The sequence below is a fragment of the Sardina pilchardus genome, chromosome 18 (assembly GCF_963854185.1).
Source record: "Sardina pilchardus chromosome 18, fSarPil1.1, whole genome shotgun sequence".
NCBI lineage: Eukaryota > Metazoa > Chordata > Actinopteri > Clupeiformes > Clupeidae > Sardina > Sardina pilchardus.
Genome location: NC_085011.1, coordinates 25,316,391 through 25,329,086, shown reverse-complemented (window position 1 = coordinate 25,329,086; position 12,696 = coordinate 25,316,391). Strand labels below are relative to the sequence as shown.

Below are 12,696 nucleotides of genomic sequence, written 5' to 3'. Positions count from 1 at the left end.
GTCCCTCTCAGATTCGTAAATTGAAGATGGCGCTGGAAGAGGAGAAACAGAAGCACTCGAAGATGGAAAGTGTGTTCACGGATGGAGAGAGGATGGAGAATGGCACTGACCTGCACTTTATAGAGTTTCAGAGTAGGTCTCTTCACACACACACACACACACATTTTCTCACTCACATACCCACATGAAGGTTTTAACAGCTCGCTTTCCTAGTTCACATTAATTAATCCACACTTGTCCTATTCCCAGTTTCCGTGTTGAATCTTAATTGTGTGTGTGTGTGTGTGTGTGTGTGTGTGTGTGCAGGAGATGCCAACAGACAGATCAGCGAATTTAAGTTCAAGCTGTCGAAAGCAGAACAGGAAATGGGCACAATGGAACAGAATGTAAGTGATGAAACCCTCTTCCTCTCCCACCCCACTGCCCATGTGCCTGTGGCTGCTCCCATTTGTCAGACACACGGCTCTTAACACGGTCCGCCATGTTTGCCTGCCTTCCCATTACAGATCAGTAGACTTGAAGGACAGGTGTCGAGGTACAAGTCAGCAGCGGACAACTCGGAGAAGGTTGAGGACGAGCTGAAGGCCGAGAAGAGGAAACTCCAGAGAGAGGTGGGCAGCTGAAGACGCACTCTTCAGGTCCGACTCGTAGTCTACGCAAGCCACACCCAACCATGCAGAGAGGATTCGTCGCGTACTTGCGGAGCAAAATGAGCCGTCCAATTTAGCGCCATTATTTCATACATTTCCAATGGGACCACATTGTACGCATGGCTTGTGCCTATGAGAAGGCACTCTGAATCGTGTGCGAGTCTTGCATTGTCAACTGTGTCCGCGTTGCTTGCGTAGACTATGAACCCGCCCTAACTCACACCCGCGCAGGCAGGCAGGCACAATGACATCACACAATGGAACTCCACACCCAGTCTGTCTCCAGAAAAGCACCAGTAAAGTGACATTCCCCACCACAGTGTGTAACCTACAATCAGCACAAACTGAAAGCCTTGTCCTAAACATGTCATACTTTACATGTCATTGTACAAATAGATTCCATTCCATTAACAAAGGGTGAAACCGGAGCCGTCACTATGACCGAAGTGCTTGCGCCAGCTCCATATAAAAAGGACTGGTTGTTAATGTTGAAAATATTTATTTGTGAAACAAAAGTCCTAAAATACCTAGTTTAAGTAGAGACATCCACTGTGTAATCTGCTTCATGTTGACATTCTCTGACGTAATGGAGTTTGTGTTTCTCTTTGGGGTGCTAGCTGCGCACAGCGCTGGATAAGATCGAAGAGATGGAGATGACGAACAACCACCTGGTGAAACGGCTGGAGAAGATGAAGGCCAATCGCAATGCCCTGCTGTCTCAGCAGTGAGGGAGAGCTGCCACACACACACACACACACACGTGTGCACATACACACACACACACTACGCCAACCAACCATCAACCCCCACTGCCCTGAAGACTACCCTAAAGACCAGTCAATGGTCTCTCCTGTTCACACCCCAAAACAGTTCATAGAACAGAGTGTCCCACCCAACAACCCTCTACAGACTGTTAGACATGTAGGAAAACCAAAAACAGTCCCCGCTAAGCCTGATCGCACTGTCAGGAGGGACGCCAGCCTCCACTGTGGTTGTCTCCGAGGGGAACGGAGCTTCAGACCGTTGTTTGAGAAGTGATTGATTTTTTTTGTTTTGTTTTTTTTTCTCCTCTAAACCTGAGGAATTTTCAGTTTCTTCATTTTGTTTTCCTTTTTCCAAAGCTTTGTACATGATGTTATTCAAACTCTGGTTGGGTGCTGCATCTTTTTTGGTCTTTTTTTTTGTGTTGCATGAGTGAGTATAACAACGCTTTGAAACTGTGGAAACATCTACACACACACACACACACACACACACACACACTGCTCATAAACCTGTCCTAAAGCCCCTTACACAGCCAAGTGCCTTTTTACCCTGCAAACCGAGGGCATGTGTTGTAACACTACACAGGGGAAAAATAAGAATTATGATTATTGTAACCGGTACAAAAGGTGTATTTACAAGAGGGGTGTAGTTCTGGTTTTCCTGTGAAAACATTTGAAACTAATTGTCTGCTGCATTTTCAACGAGGATCTTTTATTTTTATTTCTTTTCTTTTTTTTTTTTTCAAAAAACAAAAAAACAAAATATTTAAAATATTTCTTGGAAATAAATGTGTAAATGAGAAAGCTTGTACGTTGGATTTGTTTGAGTTGGACTTATTGGAAACGTGTATTTGTCATAACAGGCAAGGGCGTTTGATATGCTGGGTGAACCCTGCCTGACTCAGGCGCGAAACCTGCAAATCCATCTCCCCTGCTTCCTGTCCACAACCTTTAGGTCCAATCACAAAAGCTTGTCCAAAAGATGGACCGGATCGTTGGTCTGATTGGTTGAAGGACTATCTTGTGCAGTAGAAATAAAGCGCAGACTCCCCAGACTAATGTTCAATCTTAAAAGATTGACCTTAGTATGGTGATCGCCAGACTAGGTGTTTGACACAATTGTGATACTCCTATCATACTCTATTTTCACAGATGGCATTTAACATCATACAGGTTTTCCGAGACTTTACCAGGGGAGCCATTACACCTCATGTAAAAGGTGCATAGTGCCCTGGATTACTGAAGCCACAGTGGCTGAATTATATAATTGGAGGTCCTGTAGGCTTTAATCTGGGTCTTAACTCACTGAAAAAATGCAACAATTTCAATATTGGTGCCATTAGTCCTTTTAACCCAATTTTCCCCTTTCGATGGTACGGTGGTTCTCTAATGAAATTGCTCTAACCCAGTGGGCTTCCACAAATGACTGTGCACATTCAACAGATTTCAAGAAATGAAGGCATTATGTACAACCCCAAATCAGAAAAAGTTGGGACGTCGTGTAAAACACAAATAAAAACTGTAAATAATTTGTGAAACTATTTTGTAAAGTCATATTTAGCTGCAAAAATAACCGATAACATATCAAATGTTAAAAAAGACACATTTGACTATCATGGAAAATATGTTCATTTTGAATTTGATATCAACAACAGTTTTTTGAAAAAAGTTGGGACAGGGCAACAAAATGCGAGTAATTATGTAATGATGAAAACAAAAGGAGGAATGTTTCATAACTAATTAGGGTAACTGGCAACATGATTGGGTATGAAAAAGTATTGGAAGTAAAGATGCGGAGGTATTCATCATTCGGAGTAGACAAATTAAACAATGTAATTTTAGTGCTTCTTAAATGAAATTGTGAAGTATTTGGGAGTTCATCTACAATACATAATACCATTAAAATATTAAGGGAATCCAGGGAAATCTTTGAAAAACAAAAAGGATGGAGCTGAAGAACAATATTGGATGGCCATAGTCTTTCTGGCACTGCAAAACCATACCTGTTTCTGTAAAGAAAATCATTGTATGGGCTCAGGAAAACTTCTGATAACCATTGTCCATGAACACAGTTTGATAGTCCTACTCAGAAATAGATCTAGTTTGATAGGCCTACTAGTTTAGGAATGCAAGGGTAAACTTTAGTGTGCAACACCCAAAATTGTATTCTAGACATGAATAAGAAATACCACCGTCTAATCTGAGTCTGAGCTTGTTTAAAATGGACTGCAGTCCAGACCCGTCAATTTAAATGCATTATGGGATGAAAAACATCAACAACTTTTGAGTATCTGAAACTATGTCAAGCAGGAATGGTATATTTTATTCTCAAAACTCTTCATCAACTGGTCTACTCAGTTCCTAAACATTCACAGAATGTTGTTAAATGAAGAGGTGAAGCAGCACAGTGGTAAAAAATGCCCCCATCACAACTTTTTTGAAAAACATGTTGCTGGTATCAAATTCAAAATAAACATGCTTTCCATGATATGGTCAAAAATTTCATTTTCAACATTTGATATGTTGTCTATGTCCTTTTTGCTGCTAAATATAGGTTTACGAGACTAGTATATCACATTCACATTAGTCATCATAAATATATTCATGTTCTCAAAAGTTAACTATAAAATAAATCATCAAATGTGAACAAATGGCTTAGGTTTTATTTAGAAAATATAGAATATATACATATTTTTAGCACCATTCAATCTAAAATAACATTCCACAATGTCCAGGATTCAAGAGAAGTCTTTTCTGTATTTAGAGTGGGCCACCAATCGAGTGGGCCGCCAATACAGATTTTAGTGCTCTATCTAATATAGATACATTACACCGCAGCCTACAGTATACGTCCGGGTACAGGGTAGGAGCTCAGCACCTCTCAAACACCTTGTAGAGGTCGGGCAGGTTGGCGATCTGCAGCACACTGCCGTCCTCGCTGTATTGTGTGGGAGGACTGAAGAGCGTCCTGAAGCCTTTGAACAGCAGGTGCTCCACCTGCCAGCGCCACGAGGGTGTGGCGCCCTCAGACGCACCCACTTCTTCATCCTGTGGGAGGAGAGTCATGCCAGTCCGTCATGCCACCGTCTCAACACCAGGTGTCAGTCACCGAGCTCCGTCAGGGTGAGTCACAATGTGACATCACAAAAACAAAAACAATGCACTGGTCGCTATGGTGCGCTTTTACATCTGTGTAATTTAACACTGATGCCATCAGTGAAGTCATTAGTCAGAACAGGTAACTATTATGCCTCATCATATATTGCTCACTCCACCCTCAGATAAGCGGTTGTGTTTGAATACTGGATTTTTGGTCATTCAGATTCTTTTGACATGAATGGGAAGGTCACCTGCAGAACCAATTCAAATGCGCCAGAACGTTTGTCTGGGTTCACAAAATATTCATAGAGTGCATTTCATGCACAACGGCAATACATAAAAAGCATTTAGTGAATAGACATTAAAAACATAATAATAAAGAATAATGATAATATTCAATATATTTTTTTTTTAAGTAGCACATAAACATATTGCGCAAGAAGTCAGAAGAGGCAAGAAGTGCATACGTGCTAGGTAAGCTTAGAAATTATGCAGCAATCAAGGAATGGCATGTGAAGCCAACCACAGATCATAGCAGGCTGTCGCAACTCCAAGTGCCATGAGGCTTGATAACATTCTTAGCTTCTCAAGACATTTCTCCACTGCTTTCACTTCTGTTACAACCTAAAGCTCAGTCACTGTGCATCTTTTTACAGTAAACTAGCCCAGAAAAGAGTGCAACCTTTCCTGCTTTGTTTGAAACTCACCTGTGACTCCGTCTCAGTGTCCAGTATGTACTCACTCCTGATGGAGTAAAACTGACCGCACTCGCGGCTGAAGTCACGGAAGCATTCCTTCTCATCGTCCCAGTTCACCTGTGCACACAGCATTACACAGTAACCGCACTGGAACTCCATACCTTCACAACTGCAGTCATATGTTTGCAGAACATTACAAGCAGCTCATGTATGTATTGTAGATACAGTATAGTTATAATGTTCTATAATACATAAACGCATCTGTGTGGATTTTGTTGGTTTTATCTTACCTCTGTTGCTAAGCGCAGGATCAGCATGGGCAGGCCCTCCATTGCAGGGACATAGTTATCCAGCAGCAAAGGCAGTCCAATGAGGTTTCCCTCCTGTGTATACATACACACACACACACACACACACACACACACACACACACACACACACTTCCTGAATATCACATCACTAGTGTTTACTCATTTATGTCATTTATGTCATTTCTGTCATTTATAATCCTGTCTCTGATAACAATGTAATTACAGCTGGGAGCAGTGTGTCTGTGTGCTGACGCCTCACCTGATCTATCTCCAGGGAGAAGTAATCCTCCAGCATATCGGCCTTCTTCCGCAGAAAGTCCACGATGAACTCGGCCAGGCCCTCCTTGGGCCCGTCTTCCTCTGACCAACCGCTCTCCTGTGAGTTGAGGGCCAGCATGGCCAGCTCATAAAGAGGAGCAGGGCTCTGGAAACAGCATTGGGAATGACCACAAAGGATTCAACTCACAACTATGTCCGAAAAAGAAAGGACTTCTGGCTATTAGTAAAAACATTCTTGAGCTCAAACTAATGATACGCTTAAATCATTTTATTAATAGTGTTCTCCTGCTCTCTTTTAATCTCCATAGGTATTGAATTCAGCTTTATACCTGACATATCCTGCTGTAAACCTAAAGAGCAATTGAGCAAGGAGATGTCCCTGTCCTGACCCTAACCAATCTGACTTCTTGAACATAATTAGGGCTAAAGTTTACTTTTGGAGATAGCATAGGCGCCAAGCTAATTCTAGACAAAGTTATGAACTGGTGAAGATCCATCTTTAAAGTCATCTTTCTGCTATTGTTCTGATCCAAAGAGTCGATGTGGTTGATTGGGCCGCACACTGAGTATAAGCTCCAAAAAACGTTTTATTTTAATACATAAAGGCAACGTTTCGATCCTCAAGTGGGATCTTCCTCAGGCAAATCCAAAGAGTCAACAGCAAGAGAGATGTTCCAGTAGTGAAGTTAGTAAAAGCTATAATCCTACTCTTCCCTCTCCCAGTTAGTCTGGCTATCACCATACTAAGCTCAGTCTTTCAAGATTGAACATTAGTATGGGGAGGCTGCGCTTTATTTCTACTGCACAAGAGGCGTGATCAATGGGCATTGTTCAAATGACTCCGTACACTTGGATAGTCCTTCAACTAATCAGACCAACGAACCGGTGGGTCTTTTGGATAAGCTAGTTTGTGATTGGAGCCAAAGGTTCTGGCCAGGAACAGAGGAGATACATGTGCAGGTTTCCAGCCTGAGCTGCCGGGCGAAGCCTATCTCCCAGTCTCATTATCCCTTAAAGGCATCCTTAAGAATTTGTTTGTCTTCATACTGTATAATGGCACATAACCTCATAACATGCGGACCGGCATTTCTGCCATGCTCGGAGTGGCCCTCTATAGGTGATTACTGACATAGCAACTTTCTGTGTTCGGTACATGACGCCAAAAAAAGCGAGAGTCGTGCGCCGTCTCCATCCCTGAATAATTGGACTAATAGGAAATTAACACTTACCGATAATCTCAAAACTCCAAAGTTGCCAAAGTCATAGATCATGATCTGATAGAAAAGCTCTTGGCTGCAACAGAAGAAAATTCAAGACAGACCACATTAATAAAAGGTTAAGATAGCTGAAATGGTTACAGTTCAGCAATGGTCAGAAAGGTTTGATTTGGTGTTTCGTTTCACCTCAGCTTGGTGGTATTGAGTAGGTAGAGTTTAGTGTGATGCTGGACCACACTCCACCGGGGATTGGCACAGCCCACAAAGGTGAGGTTTTGCAGCATCTCCTGAAGACCTAGAATGGTACACAGACAGACCGCATCAAGCCTAAGGTAGGATAAAACAGCTATTCTATTACTAGAGAAATATGTTATGTGCTTTAAACGCTGACATGTCTCCAAGAATGATCTGTAACCTTTTAAAGCTCCCCGCCCTGTGTGTGTGTGTGTGTGTGTGTGTGTGTGTGTGTGTGTGTGTGTGTGTGTGTGTGTTACCTTTGTGATTCTTCTCTGTAATCTCCTCTCGGAGCTCTCTCACACTTGCCAGCTTGATGACACGTCTCTTGGGGGTGGCACCTGCTGTAAGCTCCTCCTCTCCTGGGTTCACTCGAGGCCTTTTCCTGAAGGGCACAGATCCATATCACTGTGCCATCCATATGTTAACAATCACATGTTAACAATCCAAATTAGGCTTTTTAAATCAAGTCAAGTCAGGTCGATACCCAAACACTGCACTGACCTGGGTGCAGCATCAGCATCAGCATCAGTGGTGCTGGTCTCCATGCTCTCTTTCGGGTCCAGCTCCTCCAGAGCATCCAGCATCTCGTCATCCCGCAGCTCTGATGAGGCACACGAGGCCGAGGGGCCACTGCTCAGCCCAGCAGCAGATGACAACATCATCGAAGATGAGGACGAGGAGGATGAGGCGATAGGAGGAAGCTTGGCAACAGGCTGCAGGAAGGCATCCAACTTCTGGGCCTTGGAGTCGGTGCGGACCAGCTGGTGGGCGTAAACCCGCTCACTGGCCTCGGAGGATGAGCCAGGTGGCTTGAGGTCGCTGGTGGAGGCGGGCAGACCAGGAAGCAGCGTCTGTGGAGATCGGAAGGACAGGAGCAGTCAAAAACCACTGACTGTCAAGCACCAAACATCCAACCACTCTCTCTTACCCCTTCATGTTTAACAATAAAATACATAACGTAGTTTCACAATAACATTATTCTACAAAAGGAGTGCATATTTTTCCACATGATACGCTTCAGTCAGCTCGCTGAGTGTGGAGAAAGGGGTGTACCTGTGTAAAGTAGGTGCGAGAGGTATTAGAGCCGAGTAGTTTACTCTCAACGTGCTTCTGGACGCTCTCTATGATGCAGTCTTCATGCAGGAAGTGCACCTCGTGTTTGGTGGGGTGGACGTTCACGTCAATGTTGTGGGGGGCGATCTCTAAGCTAGGAGAGGGAGAGGAATCAAACTCAACTCGTTTGTCTATATGACAAGTAACAACACAACAAATCACCAAATCACCAGCAGCACTCTTGCAAAACAAATATGTGTGTGTGTGTGTGTATGTGTGTGTGTGTGTGTGTGTGTGTGTGTGTGTGTGTGTGTGTGTATGTGTGTGTGTGTGAGAGAGAAAGAGAGAAAGAGTGTATGTGTTTGGCCAATAAATACCTGAGATAAAGAAAAGGGTGGGTATTCTTTGGGAGGTAAGCAGTATAAACTGTCTCAATGGCCTTCTTCAGGGCACTGGACTCCACCAAGCGATCTTAAAACCACACAGTCAATCATTTAACACAGCTGTTTATTGTGAAACAGGTCACTCAGGAAGGCAACAGTAGAGTGTGAGGTGAAAACGTACGATTGATGAAGAGGATGAGAATGCACTTCTTCACTGAGTAGTTGGCATTGGAGATGTAGCCATTCAACTTAAAAGCCAACTTCTGATCCTCACAACCAATCTCTATCAGCTCCCTGTGGATAAAATACAGACTTTTTTTTCCCATCTGTAAAGAAATTTGCTTTCAACAGGGACGTGCTCGAGGTACAACAACTAATCCCCTCCCTCTTGGGCTCTATAAATGAACAAATACATTAAATCAATCCTCACAAATCGTTCAATTGACTGTATGTATGTAGTCTGGTCTAATTACTAGAATAGAAGTGACATGTCCTGGTTGAAGTAAAACAGAAAATATAGATAGAGTATCTTTGTACCTACCTACTCACATTCGCGCCAAATATCACCCGAATATTGTCCAGTATGGTGGCATTGGGTAGAGTCTTGACATCAGCTACCAGCTCACCTTGCTGTCAACCCAGTGAGAAGAGAGCATGATATGGGTGATGGACATTATGACGCATTAAAGTAACACTAAAGCACTTTTCCTCTGTTGCACGCATGCTATTTGTTTATCCACCAAATAACGATGTCCACAGACAAGGTAGAGCATGTTGCATTTTGTGACAGTATGATGTATTGCGACATCAAAGTAAGTCAAATTTGTGGTTTCTTAGATCTCATTTCATCAAACCACAGGTACGCTACCTGATCTGGTAAAGTTACATAGTGCGGTTATAGCCGATAGAGGGCCGCAAAGTGAATGCAGAAGTGCCGTTCACCCTGTTACGAATTGATGAACCGCTGAAATGATTTTGGAAACATTATGTTAAGGTACGAAAAACTCTTTAGTGTTGCTTTATACTGTAGGGCATAGGCAAACTGAACCTAATGGAAAATAGATACTAAAAAAAAAAACAGTGAAGCGGGGATCATACCTTTTTAACAGTGAAACTCTTCCCAGAATTGTGGATGGCATACCTGTGAAATGATGCAAGTTGTGTTGACAATAACATACACCTAGGTCTTTTGACACATTATTTTCATGCACACACTAACACGAACACACCTGCTAACCACCTCCACAATCCTGGAGTACTCCTCACTAGGGTTCTTCAGAGCTTTCCTCCTGGTGGTAATATTATAGAAGAGGTCCTCCACCTGTAGGAAGAACATTCCTTAGAAGATGCAGAAATCTCTTCTCTTTCCCTCGCTTTTCATTACCACTCAGGGTTAAGGAAAAGGCATACTACTCAGTCACATTTGCGCATGTCGAAGACGTGCGTCATTTTTTCCTCAAACACAATGCATACTCCAATTTCTGTTGTGCTAAATGCGCACCTGGGCTATAATGTTAGCGCCTGCACACTGTACGAACTTAATGTGCAGATACAAGTGAAACTTTAGTAGCATTATAGAATATACACAAAACATGTTTGTTGAGTTAACAGTCATTTTGTTAGGGTGAAAATTGTGGAGCCGTGGAATGTCGCAGACAATAAATCGCGGGTTGTTGAATATGTACATAACAAGAGTAGACGTCATTCTCAACTTTTCATATTCGGGCACGACCCTGGAAATTTGACGGCTGCTGACTGCAGTAGCCTAGTACAAATCATAATGTCCTTGCTGAACACTTATAGCACCATGTTCTTAACCTGTAACTTAATCTAGTATGACACAGAAGCAATTCCACTTCAGTACCAGATGTTACTTCGGTGACAATAAAAGGAAACATCGATGAGCTCTCCAGCATAAATCCAAATGACATATGTTAATCTGATGACCAGTTACTGTTATCCAGCACGCTTGCTTGACCTACGTGCGCAGGACACAGATGTATGACCATATTTGGTGCCTTAACAAAGCAGTGGTCAAATCCACCAGGGCTAAATCAACACTGCTTTCCTCCAGGGGACAATTTCAGAATTGTTGTGACATTTGACAATTGTTTGGGGCAGCCGTGGTGTACTGGTTAGCGCATCGGGCTTGTAACCGGAGGGTTGCCGGTTCGATCCCCGACCAGTCCACCACGGCTGAAGTGCCCTTGAGCAAGGCACCTAACCCCTCACTGCTCCCCGAGCGCCGCTGGTTGGGCAGAAAGCTCACTGCTCTGGGTTGTGTGATTCACCTCACTGTGTGTTCACTGTGTGCTGTGTGTTCACTAATTCGGTTAAATTGGGTTAAATGCAGAGAACTGAATTTCCCTCACGGGATCAAAAAAGTATATATTCTATTCTATTCTATTCTATTCTACATGCGAAAATCTAAAAGTGAAACAGGCATGCCTATCAATCGCTAATTTTAATATTCGCATTCCTGATCTGTCATCACTACAGCATTGTCACACTGCCAGCCTCCATTGCTAAGTTGTGGGGTGACTTCGCATCAGGACCACTAATCTGTGTTGAATGAAAATGATGCTGCTGATTAAAGTTGTTTGGTGATACTGAACTCTGACAGAGAGTATAAAGAGTGACTCACAGAGATCTGAGTGCCCTGGTTGCCAGCACACGGTTTTGGTGGGGCTTTCGGCTTCCCATCACTATAGCTGGCTCTGCAAACCACAACATGAGATTAATTACCCTATGATGCAAGTGAAATCTGTAAACATCTAACATCATATTTTACTTTTTTACTTATCTGGCCTGTACGCTCCTTTTATTGCTATTGTCTATTTTATTTGCATAGGCCCATATCATATAAAGTACAAGTACACTGTGTTCTCCACCTACTCCCAACGGTGTCTGTGTGAGCAGAAACTTACCTGTAGGCACATTTTGCATCTGCTGTTTTGGTTGTTATTGTGACATGTGCCACATGACTTATGCTGGCAAGTGCCTGCAAAACCAAAGACACATTTAGACAAGCAAAATGCCAGGTGAAATAAAAACTGCTGCACATGTATGACATCGTTATTCACCTTAAAAGCTCGATCACATGCCTAATAAGAGACTCACAAACCTCTCCTCTGAAACCGTAGGTTGCTATGGTAGAGAGATCCTCGAATGTCTGTAGTTTGCTCGTTGTGAAGCGCTCGCAAACAATGTCCATGTCCTCCTTCTACAGATAATTACACAAATCAATAGGAAATTGGAGGCACCCAAAAGGTTATTGATCCCACATTTCTGAGAAATATCGAAAAAAAAAAACAATCTTACTCGGATGCCCGTGCCGTTATCCTGTATCTGGATCAACTTCAGCCCTCCATCTTTTACGGTCACCTGGATGTTTGTAGACTTTGCATCCAAACTTCATGAAAAACATTTTGGGAATAAGACTCATATAATGAGAAACTGCACACAAATTAATTGATTTAACATTCTAATGCGAACACCACCCTGACAAAACGAACTCCGTGATTGCTAACACGCGTCTAAGTCTGAGTTATTCTGACTCGTTAGCAGTATGCTAATGTACCTGTCAGTATGCTAAGGTTACTCTGACAACCAAGCGATGATATGAACACCTGACTAACACCTGTTGCTAAAATCACGAAAGCAAACTTACCAGTTCTCAATCATTTCTTTAATCGCGTTTGCAGGCCTTTGAATAACTTCTCCAGCTGCAATACGATTCACAACCACTTCGTCAAGCCTCCGGATAACCCCTGCCATATCTAGGATGTGTATATAAATCTTGCTGTTAGGTCGCCAAGGACGTGTCAAAATAGCTAAATTAACAGCTTAATTTGAAAAGATTTCTAAATAAACTGTGCATGCATACATTCCCTACGGAAAACCATGCAGGAGGTTGCCCGCGTTAACAGACCCCGCCCACCTGATTTGTCATTGGCCTACTGCAAATACTACGGGAAGGCAGAAGGACATATCTACTCTGCAAAT

General features: G+C 42.8%; 2 protein-coding genes across 10 annotated transcripts in view; one reads left to right on the top strand and one right to left on the bottom strand.

The window, feature by feature from the left end:
* lrrfip2 (leucine rich repeat (in FLII) interacting protein 2) overlaps nucleotides 1-2,225 on the top strand; it is a 36,619-nt gene extending 34,394 nt beyond the window's left edge. For all 9 annotated transcript variants that reach the window (XM_062520227.1, XM_062520225.1, XM_062520226.1 and 6 more), the window contains 4 exons: nucleotides 12-132; nucleotides 307-386; nucleotides 507-611; nucleotides 1,268-2,225. In XM_062520227.1, the coding sequence (XP_062376211.1) occupies nucleotides 12-132; nucleotides 307-386; nucleotides 507-611; nucleotides 1,268-1,378 (417 nt within the window). In that variant the 3' untranslated portion in view covers nucleotides 1,379-2,225. The remainder of the gene's footprint in view (nucleotides 1-11; nucleotides 133-306; nucleotides 387-506; nucleotides 612-1,267) is intronic.
* A 1,832-nt stretch (nucleotides 2,226-4,057) lies between these two features.
* Nucleotides 4,058-12,607, bottom strand: mlh1 (mutL homolog 1, colon cancer, nonpolyposis type 2 (E. coli)). Its single transcript, XM_062519973.1, has 19 exons — nucleotides 12,362-12,607; nucleotides 12,013-12,103; nucleotides 11,816-11,914; nucleotides 11,619-11,692; nucleotides 11,336-11,408; nucleotides 9,921-10,012; nucleotides 9,790-9,832; nucleotides 9,233-9,321; nucleotides 8,873-8,985; nucleotides 8,686-8,779; nucleotides 8,309-8,462; nucleotides 7,757-8,106; nucleotides 7,513-7,637; nucleotides 7,205-7,313; nucleotides 7,031-7,094; nucleotides 5,782-5,946; nucleotides 5,502-5,594; nucleotides 5,221-5,328; nucleotides 4,058-4,462 (listed from the first exon to the last, which is right to left on the bottom strand). The coding sequence occupies exons 1-19, from the start codon at nucleotides 12,466-12,468 to the stop codon at nucleotides 4,286-4,288; spliced, it is 2,220 nt and encodes a 739-aa protein (XP_062375957.1). The 5' UTR covers nucleotides 12,469-12,607; the 3' UTR covers nucleotides 4,058-4,285.
* Between the last annotated feature and the right edge of the window lie 89 nt (nucleotides 12,608-12,696).